The sequence below is a fragment of the Acinonyx jubatus genome, chromosome C2, assembly GCF_027475565.1.
Source record: "Acinonyx jubatus isolate Ajub_Pintada_27869175 chromosome C2, VMU_Ajub_asm_v1.0, whole genome shotgun sequence".
Lineage (NCBI taxonomy): Eukaryota > Metazoa > Chordata > Mammalia > Carnivora > Felidae > Acinonyx > Acinonyx jubatus.
This window is the reverse complement of record NC_069384.1, coordinates 65,008,322-65,030,538: the sequence shown is the minus strand read 5'-3', so window position 1 is coordinate 65,030,538 and position 22,217 is coordinate 65,008,322. Positions and strand designations below refer to the sequence as shown.

Sequence of the window (22,217 nt, the reverse complement as noted above, 5' to 3'; positions counted from 1 at the left end):
CACAGGCAAAATGGTGATGATATTACTTCCTATTTCATAGGGCTGTGGTGAAGATTAAGTGAAACAATGCAGGTAAAGGGCTCAACTGTGCCTAGTACAGAGTGTTCAGTCAACAGGAAGTATTATATGTCTCCAGCCTCACAAGGGGTGAAGAATACAGTGGACTCTTGACATTGTAGATTTAATATTTACAGTTTCAACTGTTAACAAATAGCAGAAACATGATGTGAAATCCTTTGTAATTTTGCTGATACACTAGTTTGAGTCACTGTGGTAGCAAAGCATTAACTGGGGAGTAAACCCCACCACTACCAAGTATCCACATGTCAGCCAGACTTTATCGTCTTCTCCTTTAACCCATAGTCAACTTGCATTTGGATTCTAATGGAGTCACCTATATGTTAGAGTTTTTACATATTAAGGGGGAAATCATAGAAGTCACACTCCAGGATGTTCACAAAGATCTCCTGTGTGTTCCTGGTAATTGTGGGTTCCCTCAGTCCTGACTCTGTGTCCTTCCTAGGTGACAGGGAGAGATGTGTCCTGCTCTCTGACCAGCACACACTTCTGTGCTTCCCGGTACTCTGATGTCTGGATTGCTCTTGTTTTGGTATGCAAGGTTGGTAACCACATGTCCTTGGGATACACCCTGTCACAAACAAAATAGATGTGAAAAGGGAATCACAGGAATTAACAAGGTGATTTCTGCAAAGAATCTTGAACTCCAAGGAGACCTCTGTTGATATAAAATCATGACCCTTATCATTTCTCTACTTTTTATTTGTCTTGGGGTCACTTTTCCAACTCTGTTTAGTCTCTCTCATTCAGTTTTCCCCAGATCATATGGAATACAACCACTGTTTCTCCCATTTCTTGGTCTGATTTTTTAATTGATTTAGCAATACCAGTTTTCTCCCCAACTCTCTGCAAGGGAAATTATGAGGAGACATTTTATCCAGCTTTATTTTTTCTCTTGAGTGCCCTCTTGGGTTTTTTTCAAGATTTGAGTCAAGGCATCCTGCTGCCTTCCACTGACCTTTCTCACTCTGACTGGAAGCAGAGCTGGCCCCTAAGACAGATGGCAACATCCGCGGTGTCCTTTAAGTGGTTCCAGCTGCCTCAAAGTGTCCCCAGACTGCCCTCGATTTCCCACATTAGCCTCATTTGTCTCTGTTAGATGGCAAAAGTAGGACGTTACTTCCACAGGTACAGAATACCTACACAGGACACTAAAAGAGGTTCTTAGAACCAACTATCCTAGTAACTGGTTTTCAGCCTGGAGAAACAGAGAATCTGGCTATGAGGGGTGTGGGCAGGCCTATTTCAAAGAACAGGGCAAGCCCTGAGTGGCAAGAGACTGCCTGTTGATTCTCAGGACAGAGAGGCCTGGTTGACTGATTGCTGGCAGAGGAGAAGAAACTTTTAAAGAAATATGTGGTCTTTAAAGGTAAACTTTACTCATTTTACCACTAGGAAAGCATTCAAGTGGTTGCTTCTGAGAAATGGGTCCGGGAATGGGCAGAGTTGGATAGGGAAATGTTGCTTTTTGATTATATGCACATATTACATTGATAGAAATGAGTTTTTTTATTTTTGGTTTTGTTTTGTTTTTGAGAGAGAGAGTGGGGGGGGCGGGAAGGGTAGAGAGGAGAGAGAGAATCCCAAACAGGTTCCACCCACACTACCATCTTGGAGTTCTATGAGGGGCTCCATCCCACCAACTGTGGGATCATGACCTGAGCTGAAATCAAGAGTCATCTCTCAGACTGAGCCACCCAGGTGCCCCTGGTAGAAATATTTTTAAAAGAGAACACTGGAGGGTGCCTTGGTGGCTCAGTTGGTTGGGCTTCCAACTTAGGCTCAGGTCATGTTTTCACCGTTTGTGGTTTGAGCCCCACATGGGGCTCTGTGCTGACAGCTCAGAGCCTGGATCCTGCTTCTGATTCTGTGTCTCCCTCTCGCTGGACCTCCCCCACTCATGCTCTGTCTCACTCTCTCAAAAATAAATAAACATTAAAAAATAAATAAAAGAGAACACTGAGACGTAAACAGTTCTTGATCTCTAGTTTCTTGCTAATAGTTAAGAAAATGAACTTCAGAATACGACTGAACAGGGTTTGAATTCTGACTCAATCCCTTCCTAGCTGACCCTGAACCTCATTTAACCTTTCCAAGCCTGGGTCCCCTCATACATAAAGTGGGGATGATGATAATATCCTCTCAGAACTGTTCAGAGTTTCAAAAGAGTTAGTGCATGATGAGAATGTTCAGCCGGGGCTGAACAGTGGTTTGAGGGTCTGACTTCAGCTCAGGTCATGATCTCACAGGTTTGTGGGTTCAAACCCCTCATCTGGCTCTCTGCTATCAGCACAGAGCCTGTTTCGGGTCTTCTGTCCCCCTCTCTCTCTGCCCCTCCCCTGCTTGCGCACACGTGCACACACACACACAGACTCTCTCTCTCAAAAATAAATAAAAAACATTTTTAAAAAAGAGTTTTCAACCACTCCTGGCCCATGGGAACAGCTCAATAAATGATAGATACTATTATTATTAATCTTTCACTGCCCCCTGGACAGTTCTGAAAACACAGTGCCTCTCTCGATTCCTTGAGCCCCATAGAAGAACATGTCCTCCCCACAACAGAAACTCAGCACTTCCCCCACAGCAGCTCACTTTGTGACTCAACTTGATTTATTTTCTCCATTGCCTTTTATATAATCCCATTTCCATTTTATTTCACTGTAATATCTTTCTGAAGGACAAAGAAAGAAAAGGGGGAAATAGTGCTGAGCATCAGGAAACTGACTGAGCCAGCCCTCCATGGGCTCCCTGGCCAATGAGCAGTTCCTGAGGATGACTTAAATCTTCACATCAAGTTTCAGGACCCCCTACCTGAGCCTGGCAACTACCCCCACCCCACTTCTCAGCAGTGAATGCCAATGACATCCAAGTTTTGGGTATGATTCACTCAAACACAAGTCATGGATGTAGAGAGGCTTTATTCATACCTCATTCCCTTATGGCAAGAGTTTTAATGGAATGAAAACATGTTAATAGATGAGATTTGAACATTTCAAAATCATAGAATTAATTTCATTTAATTTTGATTAAATTACTAATGATCCAATCTGCTAGATGCCACCTGATGGTATCCGTTACACAAAACCCAGGTCCCACTGGCCTGACTTATGTGTCCTCTGGTCATTGAAGATCTCAGGGTGACCATCTTTGGCCCTCAGGCCCCTTTTGAAACACAGGGCATTAGGGGCACCCAGAAAGCATCCCTGCCATTTTGAATCCTTCACTGTGGGCATAGCCAGTCCTCCAAAAAATTATCCTTAGGGCTGTCCTTGAAGATGGAGTTGGTCAGGTCATGCGATTGCAGTCACTGGCAGGTACCTTGCTGATACCTGACCTTGCTTTCATTATTAGTTCTCCCTCTGAATATCGATACTTCCCACCCCCATCTCATTCCCCATGGCATCTTCACATTCTGTGTGACAAAACACGGACATTTAAATCTTTCTATCAGACTGCGCTTCTTGAAAGCCAAGACCATGATTTATTCCTCTTTGTAACACCGTTGGCTACCCTGCACCTAACATGATATTTTGCACATAGTCAGGAGAACATATGTTGAATCTATACATTATGTATTGCTGATTAAAGCTTTGATTTCTGTTTAAAATACAGCTCATTCTAGGAGAAACAACCCTTTAACGTGCTGTGAGTAATTTTCTGTGTAGTACAAATGAGAGATCTGAGAGCAGTTTTATATTCATGGGAAAGAGGAAAGAATAGGGCACTGGGTTCCTGGAGGGGGGAGGGGGCAGGGAATGTCACACAGAGGATGAAGGGTATAGATGAAACCTTTAGTGCCTGTGCCTGCTCCACAGTCTTGCTTAGGTCCCAGCCTGCCTTTGTTCTCTTCTTCCATCTCCCACAAACACCCACTGGCACAGAGCCGCTGCTAGCCTATAGAGATCCTTTGTGTAAATTAGAAAAAGGCATCCCTTCTAGACAGATGCAATCTTGCAGGTGCAGGGCTTGGCAAGCAGATGGTGCCTTTGGGAAAATTAGGAAAAAAAAAAAAACAACAACAACAGTCCTCAGGGCACTGCCCCTGCCGCGGCACATGGCTTGACAAGCAGACCACAGGGCTATTTCAGCTGATACATGCCCCTCAGTTCCATGTAGCACAGAACCACACAATTGATGTAATCATCACCACCAACAGCACCATGTGCCCAGTGCCCTCTTAGTGCCCAGCAGCCTGTCCTGTGGGCTTCCTGTCGTGTGCCTTGTCCCAGCAGAGTCCTGTCTGATAGCTGACTTGCTGACCTCCACTAAACCAATTCTCAGTGAAGAGGAGGAAAATAACATTTAGCACCTGCTAGTTGTGTAAGGGCTGCCTTAAAGGTCTTCCCATGTGCTATCCTACCTAGTATGTCTTCATAGCAACCCTTTGAAGTAGGTTTTATTATCCCTATTTTAGTAAAAGGTGAAAGATTTATGCGATCTGAAGAGAAACCAGAGCATTATCCCTATTTTAAAGGTGAGGAAGTTGGGCCCAACCCTACTGCTCTTTGACACCAAGCCTGTTATTCTACTCCTCTCAGCCCCTGGTTCTCTTCTCCATCTCCAGGGCCTGCTGCTGCTATATGGTGCCTACCTGGCTGGCCTGACTGACCACGTCAGCTCTCCTCCTGTGAATCAGTCTTTAACCATCATGGTTGGGGTCAACCTCGTAGTAGTGGCCGCTGGGCTTCTGTTTGTGGTCACCAGATACTTGCACTCCTGGCCCAACCTGGTCTTTGGACTCACATCTGGAGGTATCTTTGTTTGCACAACCACAATCAACTGCTTCATCTTCATTCCCCAGGTATGCTCTAAGGAGAATGTGGCAGGCCAGTCCTTGTTGTCATTCCAGAGGCTTCACTGGGCATGATAAACTGCTCACTTTGTTTTCTACTGACACTTTTGGGTACCATTTCTTGGAGAGTCAGAGGAGGGCAGATTCCCAGTGAGAGCTGGCTCTCTCTGTCTTTCCTTCCTTGCTCCCCTAAAGGGGACAGCTCTGCTCCCAGTCAGCAAGGAGGGCAGGCCCTAGGGGCTGGCAGCCACGGCAGCATGTGTCCACCCCTGACAGGCTGCCTCACGGACCTGCCTTTCCACTTAGCCTCCAGTCAACCTCACACTCATCTCCAGTCCCCTCTTCACCTTGGTAACGTCATTTCTTTCACTAGCCTGGAATGAGGAACCTTTCTTTCCTATCTGAGATTGCAGAATCACAGAGGAAAAACTCATTTGGGAATTTATGCAATTTAAAGTGCCTTTTCTTTCTTTTTATTAGAAGAAAATATGGATCATTTCTTTTTACAATAAGGAGAGATAAAAACTGAATAAAAATGTGTTTCATAGTATGGGGGCTAAGAAAAAATATCAAATGAGGGAGGAAGATAGAAGCAGAAATATCCAGACAGCAAAGAGAAAGAAAAGGAGTCAGAGGGAAAGGAGAAGGAATTCATAGACTCTGAAAGCGATGTTAAATTATTCATGTTATGCCCTAGGGTACCACTGAGCCACATATATCTGAGTTAATGAACTTGGCATTAGGCACCTGTCCTGTTTCACTCTATATCTCCTTTTCTTCCCCCGAGGCCTATCTCATCCCTCTACTCCCTTTAGACCCTATCTTGATTCCCTTTGCAGCTTGAAGTTGACTATGAATGACTTCATGAGGGAGCTAACTGATAATTAAAGTGTTGGCTGAGGTAGAGTTACGACTGCACTTTGGGGCACGATGGTCCGACACAGGCATAGTCTTCTTCCCTTTCGTAAATTCTCATTAAAATATTCTGCAGAATAAACAAATACGGAAAATCTGTAGCAGCAGCACTAAAAACCAAGGATGGGTACTGCATCTGTACTAGAAACCAGGGGGATTTTTGCTGAATCTCTATGTTATAAGAACTAGATTGAAGGAAACCATGAGAGCTACAGCTTATTTGTCTGGGATTTGGCAGAAAAGGGCTATGAAAAACAAGGGCTGTTCCCTTCTGGGAGATGGGGAAAGGAGAGTGGGCAGGCATCTTTTGTGTAGCCCACCCCTTAGGCTCTGTGGCCAGTGTTGTCGATTGGTAACCCATCCATCCATTGCTAACCCCTTTCTTCTTTGCTCACCTCCACTGTATAGGCTGAAAGAGCTCAACACTTGCTTTGCCAACCTCCCTTATAACTAGTGGTACACATGTAATACCATTTTGAACAGTAAAGGTTTTCTGGAAGGCTTTTGAGAATGCTTTTGCTTTCCTAAAAAAGCCAGAGGCATGGCTGGCATCACCTATTCTACTTTCTTCCTACCTTGAATGTTTGTGATGTCTGGAGCTATGGCAGCCGTCTTGTGACCATGAGTGAAAAGCAAAGAGAATATATATACTGTACTAGGAAACTATAGCTCTTCTCATGTAAGACTATAAATTTAGGAGGAAAGGACCTATGAAGAGATTCTGCAGTTCACAAGAACGGGACTACAAACTTCTGAAGACTTGGAGAAGCTGTCATCTTCTGAAGTAAAATAGTTTTTAGAAGACCTCTGATCTGTCTCAGCAACAGGATTCAAAGGATACTGCCTCTTTTCAACTAAAGTGAACCATCGTGAAAAGGACATAATCTTAGATCATGAAATACTGAATAAGGATGAAAAATATTCTGTTAAACTTAACATCCCAATAAAAGCATTGAATAGACAGTTGGATATGGCAAAATATTGAATTAGTGAATTAATTTAAGGAAGCAGAAAACAAGGAGATGTTAAAAAATGAGAGGCCAGTTAAGAAAATACGGAGAACAGACCTGGGATACAATTTAGAGCTAATAAGAATCTCTGAAAGACAACAAGATTAATTAGGGACAGAAGTAATCACCAAGAACTATTAGAGGACAGCCTTTCTGATCTAAACAAGACCTCTATCTGAAAATTCAGTGAATCTGCAACCTCCATGATATGGCCCTACTTGTATCTTCCCTCTCCACACTCACCTCTGTCCCTTTTGAAGCCTAAGTCTCAGATGTAAGACTTCCACTCTCTTTGGTGTTTGAAGCCTCAGTGGTAATCTTTAGGTATACTCCCATCACAGACATAAACATGCAGGACAAGGTTCGGTTTGGAATCTAACTTCCAGGTTTGATCTAAGCAACAAGCACTTGGTTTGTTGAAGTGGGAGTGGAAATTGAGTTATTGGGGGGTACAGGAACTGGGTGGACAGGGAGCGTCTGCCTTTCTCTTTCTGTCTCTCTGTCTCACTCCCCCTTTTCTTCCTAGCTGTCTTGAGTTTCCATTCTCTTACTCTGTCTTTCCTCTTCTATTTTCTGTGTCATGCTTTATCTCCTCTTGAGCTGACCATGACTAAAAAAATGTATTTTATAGTTTACTGTATTTTAGGTTTAGGAGGTAGATTCTTTTTGAAAATATAAAAGTAACTGAGGCTTGTCAGCTTTTTGTGTGCCTCTGAATTGATTTTCCCCTCTGGCCTTTGGTAGAAGAAAGATTCTCCCTGTGAGACCAGCACCGTGTATTCCCGGGAAAATAGGACAGCTTAACAAATCTGGAAAAGGTTTGTGAGGAGAGCTATATGCGGAGGGGAGGCAGCAAGGAGGTAAACTGCTGCTTGCAGCTAAACCTTCAGACTGGACTGATGGGAGGGGCTTATGGAAGGAAACGCACAGATACCTCACGGGCGGCTAGGTGGCGCTAGAGAGCTGAGTGAAATGGCTGACGTTACTGAAGAGGCAAGTGGATCAAAGAGCACTCTACACAGGCCCTCAGGAAATGCCTAAGTGTTTATGCCAAACACTGAAGTCATCACCAGCAATGAGCTAGCCTGTACTTTTGTGACCTGAACGTGACCCATCCTTACACACATCTCCCCCCTCCATCCCTCTGGCTCTGAGAGGCAGGTGAGTCCTGAGATAGGACATTGTTTTTTCATCTGAATCCCTGAAGTGTTTCATCTGCTCCTGAATGAAGGTATTTAGGAATTTCTACACTGCCTTATCATTATCTGTATACATCCCAGCGCCCCTACTAAATGGATGAACTTTGTAAAAGAAAACTTCCTTCATTTACTCATGTATCTGTCCATCCACTTATTAGCTGCAGGAAACATGTAGCTAAACACATGGGGCCCGACCTCTGAGTCTAGTAGGAGCAGATGTGAAAGGATTTATAATACATGTGTTAGGTGTTTGAGGAAGGCATGTTACATAATGCTGAGTAAGGGGTGCCTCAGTCTGGGAACTCAGTGATACCTTCTCAGAATTTGGGGGTGTTTGGGCCCAGTCTTAAAGGAGGAGTAACAGTTCACTGAGCAGACTGGGGAAGGACAGCGGGTGGCATTTTAGAGGGGGGACATCATGCCCAGGGGCAGATGTACATGAGAGAGAAAAGGGTATGTTTGGAGCACCATAACACTTCTGCACTTTGCACTTAAAAAAAAAGTGTTTATTCATTTTTGAGAAAGAGAGCACGAGTAGGAGAGGGGCAGAGAGAGAGGGGGACAGAGGATCCAAAGCAGGCTCTGTGCTGACGGTAGGGTGCCCGATGCAGGGCTCAAACTCATGAGCCATGAGATCATGTCCTGAGCTGAAGTCAGACACTCAGCCGACTGAGCCACCCAGGTGCCCCTGTACCTTGCACTTTTTGAAGCACAAACTGAAACAAGGGGAGAGTAGAGGAGGTGAGAGAGGCACATGGGGTGAGCTTCTGAAGGCCCTGGTTTGCCTATTAGAAATTGAGAGTTAATCCCAATTCCTAATGTTTTAGTTTCCTATTGCTGTTGTAACAAATTACTACAAATCTAGTAGCTTAAAGCAATATAAAGTTATTATCTTAATAACCCTGGAGGTTAGAAATCTGAAACGGGTCATATTTGACTAAAATCAAGATGTCAATAGGCGTGTGTTCCTTCTGGAAGGTCTAGGGGAGAATCTGTTTCCATGCCTTTTCCAGCTTCTAGAGGCTGCCTTCATTCTTTGACTCGTGGCTTCTTCTTCCATCTTTAGAGCCAGCAGTGTGGTGTCTTCAAATCTCTCTCTTTCTGACCTCTGCTTCTATGGTCACATCTCTTATTCAGACTCTCCTACCTTCCTCTTAGAGGGTCTCTGGTGATTACATTGGCCTTGTCCAGATAATCCAGAATAATCTTCCCTTTTCAAAAACCTTAACTCAATCACATTTACCAAATCCCTTTTGCTGTGTACAGTAACATATTCACACGTTCCATAGATTAGGAGGGGAACATCTTTGGGGAAGCATTATTCAGCCTACCATACCCACATAGCCCAGAGGCTGAGAAAACAAGAAAATGCTTATCCTACTAGAGGAAGTGCCATGGAGAGGTCCTGAAATTGTGACCTGAGGGCCATTTGTAGCCATATTCCAGAAAGCCAGAAGGGTCAAGTCCTAACGACCAGGATCTCCACAGAAGAGAGGAGGATTTAGTCAAGGGGCACCCTGGCCCCACCCAGCCAGCTTAGTGTGAGACAGACCAGAAGCCCTGGAGGTGCCCTTACACCAATGTTGAGCAATTCTTCCAGCAGCCCTGCAGAGAGGAGGTGGTACGGGACAGAAAGGAAAAGCTATACTTAGCTATACTGCTAAGAAAACAAGGGGGGCCCGAGAAGGAACAGAGATACTTGCAGCACTGCTAGGGTGAGTGCTGGGAGAATAACACTGGAGGTCGGCTCTATCCACTCAAGACCATAGAGTCACCCTGTGGTGCCAGGCTCCAATGACTCCTGAGTATCAAGGTTAACTGACAGAACCCTGGGGAAGGGGACTTTGAGAAGGGCATATAAGGGGAGGGTCCTAGCCTGACCCAGCACATATCACACAGACCCCTGATACCATGAAGGACTCATGCTGAATCAACAGAGAATCCAAGACTTGGGTGAGAATGTATTGTAGTTGATGGCGGAATTTTAAATCCTTTCAGCTTTACCACATTTGGGTTACACTCCATAGGCAGAGCTTAATAAATGTCTGGTGAGGTAGCAAATAAATTCCAGGATCCCTGCGAGGCTACCCACAGACCCCTCAGCATCATTTCTAGAGCCAGGGTACCAAAGTGCCCAGTGTACATCACCAGGACTCTCCATTAGGAGAATTCCTTAAGGGAGAAAGAGAAGCGTTGAGCACTGTGGTCTCCCCTGGCCTTCCTGTTACCAGCATTTGCCACATGGCAACAGTATCCCAAAGGCCCTAGACAGTGCCCTGTTTGTGAATGTTCTCTACTCCCTTCCATCCCTATTAAATTAGACCAGCCCAGGCTTCCAGATCGTTTCTCAAAACCAGTTTCTTCTGAAAAACTTTCCCTAGAACCCCCACGTTAACAGTCTCTGTCTTCATCAGCTGTGCTTGAGGACATGCGGTGTGGCACGGTGCCCTGCTTACAGCTGTGGCTGGGCTGCTAACTAGCTGGAGGGCCTTGAGAGGTCATACTCCTTCTGAGTCTTTCCTCATGTGTCAAGTAAAAAGGACAGTCAGATCTCAGACCTAATGTTCTATCATTTCTATGGATTTTTATTGACATTTGTGGTTTTCTATCTGGATGAGACTTGATTATTGACTTGGGTTAGAAGTCTTCCGGCAGGAGCAGTAAGTACACCATTATTACTCCAAAAATGAGAATAATTAAGAACAGTACTTAGCACCAAAAGCAGTTTCATTTGAAACATATAATGTTTAGACTGCTTAACCCTATTAGAGCTCCTAAATTCTGGCTTGAGAATATGGCTCCAGAAGTATATTTCAACTCTGGTTTGCCTTGACCAATCCAGTAACAGGCAGGTAGATGGGGCAAGCTGAGATTATTCAATTTTATCTACTTGTCAGCTTCTTTCTTTGGCATTTTTTAAACCAATAATGACCTCAACATTCTCTATACTTTCTGTCATTACCATTTATGAACTTGCCAGAGTAAAGTACATTTTGAGGAGAGAATAGTTTACACATATGTACATATCTGTGACACTGTAATTCCTTGATATTTTTTAAAAAGAGTGAGAGAATGTGTTTCTGGGAGTGTAACTAAATAAATAACATGTGTTCTTTTATTTAACAGCTGAAACAGTGGAAGGCATTTGAAGAGGAAAACCAAACAATCAGACGCATGGCCAAATATTTCAGCACTCCCAGCAAAAGCTTCCATATGCAGTATGGTGAGGAGCAGAATTGCCACACTAGAGGAGAGAAGAACTCCATGGACAGACTCCTCACAGAAGTAAGCTAGACCTCTGCCTGGTGGATTCTCTGTCAGGAAGAACTCCAGTCATGCAGTGGTGGGCCCCAGAGGTCTCATTGCTAACATTCTTTCTTAGCCCTCCGTTCCCCCACTTCCTAGCCACGTCCACTTCCCTCAGCCCCAGGCAAAAAAAAAAAAAACAGAAAACAAAAAACAGCATTTCCCCAGGGACCCACCCATTGCAGACACTCAGCTTACCCACTACATTCATTCATCGGCCTAGTGTGTGCCAGGCATTGTGCAAAGTGCCGATGAACTAAACAAATATAGTCCCTACCCTCATGGATCTCAGTCTATTGGAGGAAGTCAATGTTGATCAAGTAAATGTATAATTATAAATTGTGATAAGAATTATGAAGGAAGAAATAAGAGTGGTAAGACAGAATAATGGGTAGTGAGGGTAAGGGAACCTAATTAAAATGTTCAGAAAAGACACTCTTAGCGGAGAGCTGAAGGTTAAGTACAGGTGCAGGGAAAAACATTCCAAGCAGGGGAACAGTGTTGTAAAGGCCATGAGTCGTAGTGGATCCTACCTTTTTCTGTATGACACATTCTCTCTTAGAGTAGTGCCCTCATTTGCAAGATCTTATGAAGCCCATTACTGTCCTTTCCAGGTTTGAACTAGAGATTGCAATCATTTTACCAACCCAGAAAGTCAATCAGTGTCTAAAAATGGGGTAGAGGGCTTATTTGTTTATTTATTTGCTCAAGATTTTATTTTTAAGTAATCTCTACACCCAATGTGAGGCTTGAACTCACAACCCTGAGATCAAGAGTTGCAGGGACAGAGAACTTAATGGGGCCTCTAAATATCATAGTAGCACCAAGGGAGGACTGGGCAAACCCAAGCCCTTTTTCCTTCTGTTCTTGAGCCAGGCTTGGCACCTCTCCCAGAATCGGGCAGTGTAATGTGTGCTTGAAGAAAGCACCTGGAAAAGCTTGAGGCTGCACTGCCCCGGAAAGGAGACACAGGACCCAGAGGAATTAGTTTTTTGCTCTAACAAAATTATATTTCATATTATTTTCAGTACAGAACATACCTGAGTAGGTGCTGTGTGGGAAACTACACTTGTTTGTAACTGGACTGACACCTGGGTCTCAGCTGTCCATGCATGAGAGGATGATGTGATGGGGACCCAAGGAACACAACCAGGGAAGGGATTAATGTCCGCCAGCACCTGCTGCCTGTGCTTCTCTGTTTCCTCCCTCCACACTCTTGGTTTGGAGCTTTTCAATCCATCAGAGTAATACCTCTCCATATTTTTACTATTTATGAGGTATTCAGGACTTTATTTCAAAGCCAGATTTCTTCCTACCTGGCAAGGGAGTAGCATTGCCTTTGATACTCTGCGAGGTCTTCAAAGAAGCATTTTTTGTCCAGCTAAACAGAAGCTAGAAACTTGGCGAGAACATCCAGGATGGTTTTTATTCACAATCAGCTAATGTTGGAACAGCCAAGTGGCCTGACTCTTTAGCCTTATGGTAATTTGTGACGTGCTTTTTGTATTTCTGCCACACTACCCTGTTTCCCACGCAGTAACTGAATCTGCTCTTTCCAAAAAGATGTCTTGAGTCTGCGGAGGGAGGGCCCTAATAGAAAGCAGATGCAGAGGCAGTAAAAATCCTGGCCTCCCCCCCTCAGTGCCCTACACCTGGAACATCTTTCCCAGAACAGGCCTGAGAACAAGCATCCTGTCCCCAGGCCTCTTCACAAGCCCAGAGAGCCTCCAGTATCTGAATCTCCAGTTCCAGCACTGCCTGGTCGATAAACACAAGTATCCCTCCCGCCTCCATATGTGCACAGACCCCTACTCCATGCTCCTTGGTTGCAGGTCCCTCTTATGCAACCCCATCTGTCGCCTTGTGTCCTCCTCTTACTTTCCTACAATCTTCTCACTCTTGCCCCCCCTTGACTGTATGGCTAGAGGTCCCCCAGAGGCTGTTTGAGCAGCATGCATCACTGACTTGCCAGGCTGTGGAAAGACCAGCAGACAGAACCTTCTCGGAGGCTGAAGGACCTCCCTTCTACACACTACAGCAGAGGAAACTCACCTACTAGTTTACTTCCTTGAACCATAGAAACAAGAGTGTGACTCCATTTCTCCTTATGGCCTGCACCCTATGGAACACACCTGTGGATGTTTTGCTTCCCCAGATATGCCAAAGGCAGTAATTAATAAGTTCATTTAAATGTAGCTGCCATGGTAGGTCAGATTTTGGTCTCACAGTGGCAGTGCCTCACACCATGCCTTTAATTAGTATGCAGCCGTGGAGAAGACAGAGCCCCACTTCCTTTTCTGGAACAAGGGAAATTTACTGTTTAGGCTGACGTTTCTAAATCTGTCACCAGCCAGCTTCAGATGTTTGGTTTGCTGGGAGAAAAGTATTCCTCCCAACTCAATGTTTACCCTGTTTTTCTACACTCAAAGAAATTTATGGATAAGGCACAAAAAGTCAGCATTCAGAGTTTATTTGCTGGGGTAGCTGTCATCAGCTGGTGGCTTCCCCCTACCTATGGGGGAGTAGAGACCTCCTGAAGGTAGTATGAGAATGTGCCTGGTGGGCTTCAGGGGGAGGGGATGGTGAGGAGGAAGAGGGTTGGGGTCCCTTCTGTGCAGCCAGCTTAGTCACACCTGTGAGATCCTCAGAGAGATTTCTGGCACCACCCACATATCATGAAGAGCCTGAATGAATGTCGCTTTGTTACTCATCTACTCCACTCCTGGTGAGTCCTTGAGTCATCTACTTGCCCAGCTACACCCCTGCCTTACCACTCTGCAGGTGAGCACAGGGAGGATGGGAAGGCAGGCACTCAGCTGCGAATCCTTTCTGCTTATTCACCAGTTACTCACTGATCCTGGACTCTCTCCGGATGATAAAAGAAGTAGACTAACCCAGGATGAAACTGGAGTACCAATATTCGGCAAATCACCCTCCTGCTTATAAGTAGGGAACAGGAGGTCTGCTCGGAGTTGCTGCCAGAGGGCTGTTGCTGGACTCGTTTACTTAAGTTGCTTCTCCCTTAAAGGGTCACTTCTGGGCAACTCTCCCATATCAACTTGAGGAAAAAAACCACCAGTTCAGTCCATAGGCAACTTGTTTCAGGGAGCCTAAAGAAAGTAAGTATTCTTCTATTTGTAGGGCGTAGTATATGGACGTCCAGATGCTCACCCTCAGCTTTTAAAGAAGATAGCAATAAAGAGGCAGTATTTTGGTATTGGGACAAACACTTCCTAGAATTCAGTGTTTGTGTTATTACCCCCCAAACCCTTGACCATCATCTGCCCCATCAGCTCTCTTTTGTGCTCTGCTACCTTTGAACATCAGAAATTTCATCAGGTGGACATAGGTCTGAGCTAGACGATCACCTGCTGTACCACCAGAGGATGCTCGGGGCACACCCTCCACCACCCCTCCCTCCCACTTCACGGCCCCTGATCTTGCTGCTAGAACGGGCACGCCTCTGCAGCTCTCAACTGCCAGCTCTCCTGGGAATAGCCTGTTGACCAACTAACAGCCATGCAGCAGGTAGGCAGCTCAGCAGTGGAACCGCCCCAGTCTGATTCATCTTCTGGGCTCCATTCTAGATCTACTAAATCAAGCTGTCAGGGATCTGGTCCCAACTATTCTCTTTAAACAACACATAACAAAATAAAAAGCTTCTTTAATAATTCTGGTGCCTGCACTTCTTTAGCAGATACAGACAGCTGATGGTGCCACATGGTAGCTTTGGCTCCCACCCCCAAGGTCCAGCCAAAGGAGGTGATAACACCATCCTGAGATTCTTGTAGCACACCCCCCTCCAACTCTAGTCTTCTCTCTTTGGTTCAGGATTCTCCACTCTTCTCTCTGTTCTTCCAGTTTTCTAGTCTGTTTAGCAAGAGGCAAAATACTTATTTCCTCATTCATTCATCCCCTTGAGATACGCCTGAAATTTGTCTGTGTTATATGAAAGTGTGTGTGACAAACCTAGAGTTGGGCCATCTCAAACATTATTCAGACTGGTGTTTTGCAGGTTGACCTGACCCCCTGAGCTCTGAGGAAAGGGGAGAGGGTGCTGCAGCAGCCAACAAAAAGCTAATGCTATGCCTCCTCCGACCTCTTCCCACAGACGATGCCACATTTATTGAGCACCATTTGTCAGTTATTGTGCTAAGCACTTCACTCACATCAACTCATTTCACCTCATGGAGCTACCTCCTCAGAGCCTAAGATCACAAGCCAATACACAGAGGAACTGGGATTTAAAGCAAGGTTCTGATACCACTCTTTTGCCGCCGTGGAAAACAGTGTAAAAACCCTCAGAGGCATCCTTTATTGATGGTTTTGCTTTTATTTTACAGAAAAATGCTATGATTGAAAGCCTGCAGGAACAAGTAAACAACGCCAAAGAGAAGCTAGTGAGGCTGATGTCGGCTGAGTGTACCTTCGACCCCCCAGAGTGGGCCGTCCCTCCCACCTCTTCCCACAGCAAGAACAGCCTGACTGCAGCCTCTGCCCACAGCCTGGTAGCTCAAGGGCCTTTGGAATGCCTCTCTGACTCTCAGAATGATACCAGTATAGTTGCCCAGGACTCCCAGAGCACCTCAGTGCCCTCTTCAAGTGTACAAAGCCTGGAGGGGGCTGTGAAAGACACCAGCTCCTCCTCAGGGCAGAAGGAAAAAATTCCTAACTTCAAAGACTTTTCTGGTCATTTAAATTTGGGCTGCAGCCAGAAGCCACAGCCTGAGCAAAGCCGAGGTGCAGAAAGAAGAGACCAAGTACCCATGAACCCCCACCAGAGTGTCATACCAGGTGGAGAAGGCCCTGTTCCCCAGAGACAAGGGCAGCTGGAGAACTCAGAGGAGCCCCAAAAGCGGCTGTCAAGGGTCAATTCAGTGATCAGGGAGAAGCTTCAGGAAGTCCTGCAAGATCTGGGCCTGGGCCCTGAGGCTCCTCTCCCCTCTTCCCCATCTTATACACAGCAGCCCTGGAAGAACCCCCAGAAGATTCCCCTCTCCAAGGAGCTGGGCTTCAGCCCGTACATGGTGAGGAGAAGGCGGGCAGCACTGCGGGCTCGCTCACACTTTCCAGGCTCTATACCCTCATATGTGGGGCATCAGGCAAATAGGACTGTATCTGGGGCACGTGGTGGGCTAAATGTGCAGAATAGGGACAGTCTCTGCCTGGATCCCCAAACTGCTGGTTCCAGGGCACCAAAACCCTCTTCCAGGAAGCCTTCACTATTCCCAGATCCACAAGGCAAGCTGGGCACCCTGGAGGGCAGCAAACAAAGCCAGACAGAGCCCCAGGGTACCAGAGGGAGCCAGGCAGCCTTTGCTCACCAGCCTTCTGGCTCTGACCAAGCACAGCGTCCTGCCGCCCCACACCTATCCAGAGCTTCACCAGACGTGCCTGAGCAGCGGCAGCTGCTGTCCCTGGGATTCCCAGACCGTCCATCCATGTCTTCTCCGTGCAACTACCTTGACACTGAGTCCAGCAGTTCAGATGAGTTCTTCTGCCACTGCCACCGGCCCTACTGTGAAATCTGCTTCCAGAGCTCCTCTGATTCCAGTGACAGTGGCTCATCAGACAGTGACCCTGACCCTGCTGGGGGGCTGGCTTCCTGGGAAAAGCTGTGGGCCCACTCAAAGCCTATCGTGAACTTCAAAGAGGACTTGAAACCCACACTGGTGTGAAAAGCAGCAGAGTGGGTGTGGATATAGAGGTTGGTCCAGGACAAGCCATACCAATGCCTGTAGGAGGAAGGCCAGTTCTGGCCTTTAGGGAACAGACCAGTGCCCTGAACTGATCAAGCTTTTACCATGTTTCAGCTATGCTCACTTGAGTACTGTGTTACCTTGAGCACTTCTTGATCTATAAAATGAGGGGGGTTGCCTATCTTGTTACTACCTCACAGCATTCCTATAAAAGACTCCAGTGACCGTAAAAGATAACTTCTCGATAAAAGGTGCTAAGTGAGAACAGAGGGTTTTCTGTCCTGGTCAGCCTGTATTCTACAAAACTCTTAATATATACTAGGTGGGTCACTATATGGACTATACAGATGGAAACATGGAAGGAAAATTTGTGCAGAACCAGAGTTGTAGACAGCGACCAATCAAACTGGCCTTCTGATGGACAGGCCTGCTAAGAAGATAGGTCTCTTACGTTCTTGGGTGCCCCACTCTTGGCAGGGGATGGTTTTACTTCTGCTGAAGCTTGTGAACACCACCACCCTAATTTCCAGCTTCTGGCCAGCCTCGGCTCAGAGCCACCTTTACACCACTATTTGGTGTACATGTGTTTCCACCATTATGGCATCTCACCATCATCCCTGAGACTGTCAGGTCTCCATGTGCCCATAGGCTACCCAGATCTCACTCCTGACCTCGGATAACACCAGAGGCCCAGACTGTCTCCTGGTCCCTGTGGCCCTTCCCTTTGACTCTACCAGGGGTACAGTTTTGTACTGGGGGTGTAGGATCACAAAATGATGGTTTCTGATGGGGTAGGAGAGGTCCTATTTGCCAAGAGGTATTTTGGGGGCCATTGGAATTACATGACCACCAACGGCTACATAAACCTGGAAATAGAAGATGGGAAAATACAAAGGAAGAAATGGGGGAGAGGCAGGAAAGAAAATAGGCTTTGAATATTTAACTTGAGTCTGGCATGGTCCTCGGCAATATAAAATTTCAGTAATTCCTTATTATATCCCTGTGCAGTAGGTGCTCTCGTTCCCATTTTACAGATGGGGAATTTGCAGCTTAGAGAGCTGAGGTCACTTCCCCAGACATCACACTGCTAGAGAGTGGCTCGTGCGTGACTTGCCCTCAGTTCATGGGACTCCAGGTTGGTAGATTTCCCTGAGGACACATCTCTTCACTCATTCTCCTGAGAGAGTCTGGCAGCGCTTGGCAGGCCAGACAATAAAGCAAGGGTAGTGTAGGGAAGCTGAGAGATGCTCACCCTGCAGTTCCAGATCACAAAACTGGGTTCCTGGCCTCAGGTAGCAGCCCTCCACTTCTCACTGCCCCAGGGGCCCACCCGCATCTCCCAAGGGAGCCAGGGAGTTGGTGAAGAGTGAGTGCCAGGAACTTAACCACCACCAGTGCCACAGGGAAAGCACTGGTGGGTCCACTTTGCTTTAAGCGATTGTTGTTTACAGGCCGTCCCCTGCCCCCACCCACTGTGTGTCCGTCTTTGTGTATACACATTTGTGTGCAGGAGTTTGGGCCTCATTAGAAAAGCTTGGAGCAGGGGCACTTGGTTCCAAATCTCTCCCAGAAGATTTATCCTGAACGCTCAGGGCTGCCAACACCTCGGGAATCTCCGGACACTGGACTGGGAAGCCCTCCTGGTAGCACAGATTCCTCTATCGTTTACTTTTAAATACAAATGTCATAACTTATTCTGTGTGTGGGTTTGTAGCTTCCACCTGTGCTGTTTGTATGCTGTCCAAACAACCCCTTAATAAATAAGAAATGTCTCCCCAAACAAGTCTCTAGAAATTATAGTCCCGTGCTGCAGAGGAGAGGAACAGAGAAGCCTCTGTGAACCACCAAGGGAGTGGACACGAAGCAGCCACCAGAGTTGCCACTGGCTCAGCCCAGGTTCCAAGTAGATCTTCTGCCAAACTCACATTTGTAACAGATTCTTCTGTGGTCTCCCTGTGCAGCTTTCTATCCCAGAAACACCTGCCCCAGTGGAGAGAGAAAACTCTGGAGACCCTTGACTCTTCCCCCCCCCCCCCCCATGGTGGCGGGTCCTGTGGTTGGGCTTTAGCTTCTTTCATTCTAGTATGTCACCTCTAGAAGTCTATCACTCACTTATGTGGACTATGCATGCTCTAAACCTGGCAATCCCTCTAGCCTTCTCACTCTCTCTGCGACTATACCGTCAGTCCCATCACTTGGCACTTCCACACCTCCATCCCTCTTCTATCTAGAATTTCTTTCTCCACTTTGTGCACCTTGTGAATTATTCATCTTTCAAGACTCAGGTAGAGTCTTGAACACCCCCAAAGGGAATGGACTGATCCCCTAGTTAAAGGATATTTTGGGGTCCATATTTTGAACTCCACTATATAGAAACTTCTATTATCCATTTTACCTAGAATGATTTTGTAACCTTTGATAGACTTGATTGAAGAGATGGAGAATCTACCCTGAATTTTCCTTTTTTGTCATTTGGTTTAAAAACTATGTGCCAAATATCATGACAGCCCCCAGATACTGTCTCCAAATCTATTGTTTACTCTGTGTACCCACCCCCACTCTTCACCAGCTCCTTTCCTAAATCTTTTACCCCAAACCAGATAATCCAGTGACAAAATTCTTAAAAGGATGAGTGTGTCATGACTTTTGGATGCTCTTGACTGTTAGGCTCTTGAGGAAAGGGCAGTAACTTGTGCAAAGGAATCCTGGAGAAGGAAATGTTGCTTCTGCTACTATGCTCTGGATTAGATATATCTATTGGTTTTAAGGTCTGGCATGGAGCCAGACCTGATTCTGACCCAGGCATATGTTGTTCTGCTGATTGAAATCTTGGGGTTGGAGGTGTCCATCCTGATTCCAAAGTCTATTCCTGTCTCTTGGCCTGTGACAAACTCTTTCCTTAAAGGATCGACTTGGCCTTCCTGGAGCTCATAGCAGAGAAAAAAGCATCAGAATGTAGGAGGCTTGTTTTTAAAGAACCATATCATTTCTAAAATCGTAAAGAGAAAAGTCAATGTAAGTTCCACAAAATCTCTTCTGTGTCTGTATTTATTTTATTATGTTTAAATGTGTCTCCTCCACAGATTGTAAGTTCCTGAAAGCACTGAGTGTGTCTTCTGCATCTTTGTGTCCTCCAGAGTAGCCATCCGAGAGCTTTGCATAAAGTATAAGCACAATAAATGTTTGATGGATGGATTTCTGGACAGATAAGCAGATGAAACAAAGGAAGGCAAGGAAACAAAGGAAGGCAAAGAACCAGTTCTGCAAAGCAGCAGAAAGGGAGGCAGAGCCATCTGGTTTCACTGCCTTCCAATGAATTGAAAGCAAGAAGCAAAATCACTAAAAGACCCAGAAATAACTGAACTCTGAAAATGACAGTACTTTAAGTCTCTTAGGGAGAAGGGGGATAGAATGATAGTTAATGAAAGAGAAGCAAGAAAGTTATTGTGATTAAGGTCTTCTCTTTAAAGATGCTTTCTTTACAGGCGTGTAACTGGGTAACAACCAGCATTAAGTAGGAGGACAGTCTGTTCATCTTTCTCACCATCAGCTTCCTTAGTCCCCTTTCTCAGAGCCCCAAACAAAGCACTTTCTCTGTACCCTCTGGCTGCTACACTTTTCCCAGTAACACCATCTGGGCTTTGTCAAGGGAGTAGGGTTCTAGTGCAGACAGGGCATTTTGGGGCCAAAGGCAGGAGGCAGGTTGCCCAGACTCTGCTCTTCCTCACCTCTGGTACCTACTCTGATCTTTTTCTCCCTGAAATGCTCCTCATGTTAGCAATGCCAGCCACAATGAATTGGAACCAGGGAGCATCTTGGGATGTTCATTTCACTATTGAGGTCACAAGGAGGCAGGAAATTCTGGTGTAACGAGGCAAAATAACCTGTTATGAATTTGACAAGATCTGGGTCAGTGTTTCCCAACCCATTCTTTGACTTACCTTTGGATGTCTAAAAATACTAACAAGACAGGTAGGCTCAGAGAAAAAGTGCTTGGGATAGGCCCTGGAAAAAGGTCTGCAGATAACTAAGAGAAAAGCAAAACGATAGGAAAAAAGAAAGGAGAAGGACAAGAAGTTAAAAGAAGAGGGAGAGACCAGGGAGATGTGGTGAAGGAGGGAGAAAGACAAAGAACAAATGGTACCCTGCTTAGCTTTGTCAGTGGACAGATTGTGGCACTTGCCTCGCTTGTAATTCAGTGTGCTGGCTCCAGTTCTGAGTTAGAGAAAGTGAGGCTCACTTCTGTGAAGAAAGGCAGGGACACCCATGCAAATCCCTTTCTTTTGGATGTATGTGACCATTGGTTCACTTCTCCACTTTCCCCCCTAGACTGTGAACCTCTCGAGCCTACAACTTGTTTATAATTATCTTGGTGTCCCCAAGCACCTAGCACTATGCCTGGTGACCTAGCACTGTGCCTGGTGCATGGTTGATGCTCAGCAGATCTTTGTCAAAAGAAAGGAAGCAAGAAAAGAAGAGCAGCTTAACAGGAACTGCCTCGAGGAGGACCCCAGTGAGGCTGCTCACAAGACCTGAGGTCACCTGGGAAGTGAGGCTTAGGTATTCTCATCATGGATGACAGTGTTGTCACCTAAGTTTAAAGTCCTTATTATAATACCCAAAACCTTTGTCAAAAGAAGGCATTTTAGATGGGCTCTCTTCACTAATTTTTGTAGAATAGTTTTTCCCCACTGCAATGCCAGGGCTTAAAGTCATCCATGTGCCTGTGTGACTTTCTCGGCAAGTTGCATAACCTCTTTGTGGCTCAGTTCCCCAACTGTAAACTGGGAAAATAACACCTACCTCATACAGTTGTTACGAGGGTTCAATGAATTAATACTTGTAAAGCAGCTGAACTATTCCTGGCACATAGTAAAACATTATATAAGCATGTGTCTTATAAGGCTGTTTGGGAAACACAGACTTACATTTAGAAATCCTATTTTCTTGCTTTATACCAAAATCCCCCTTCTTTGTGTTCCTGAGGGAAGGGTCTTCTACATAGATCTGGCAAAGTAAGGATGACATTTTGGCTCAGCACCCTTATTGGGCAACTAAAGTTTCTGCTTGAAACCCTTCTAGGTCAGGCTCACTTTGGGGAGCACAGCCACCCGCAGGACTCAAATATTAGGGCAGGCTTAGAAAGAAAGCTGTAGTTGGAAAGTCAGGAAATCTGATTTTATTCAGGAGTCAAAAGACACAGCTAATTTCCTTT

General features: G+C 45.7%; 1 protein-coding gene across 5 annotated transcripts in view; it reads left to right on the top strand.

Annotated features, from left to right (window-relative positions):
- GPR156 (G protein-coupled receptor 156) overlaps nt 1–20,051 on the top strand; it is a 115,353-nt gene extending 95,302 nt beyond the window's left edge. For 3 of the 5 annotated variants that reach the window (XM_015064611.3, XM_053220921.1, XM_053220920.1), the window contains 4 exons: nt 524–619; nt 4,646–4,882; nt 11,124–11,282; nt 15,647–20,046. In XM_015064611.3, coding sequence (XP_014920097.1) covers nt 524–619; nt 4,646–4,882; nt 11,124–11,282; nt 15,647–16,981 — 1,827 coding nt within the window. In that variant the 3' untranslated portion in view covers nt 16,982–20,046. Of the gene's footprint in view, nt 1–523; nt 620–4,645; nt 4,883–11,123; nt 11,283–15,646 lie in introns of all 5 variants that reach the window. The other 2 variants (XM_027060932.2, XM_027060933.2) reach the window with 2 other exon arrangements.
- The last annotated feature ends 2,166 nt before the right edge of the window (nt 20,052–22,217 follow it).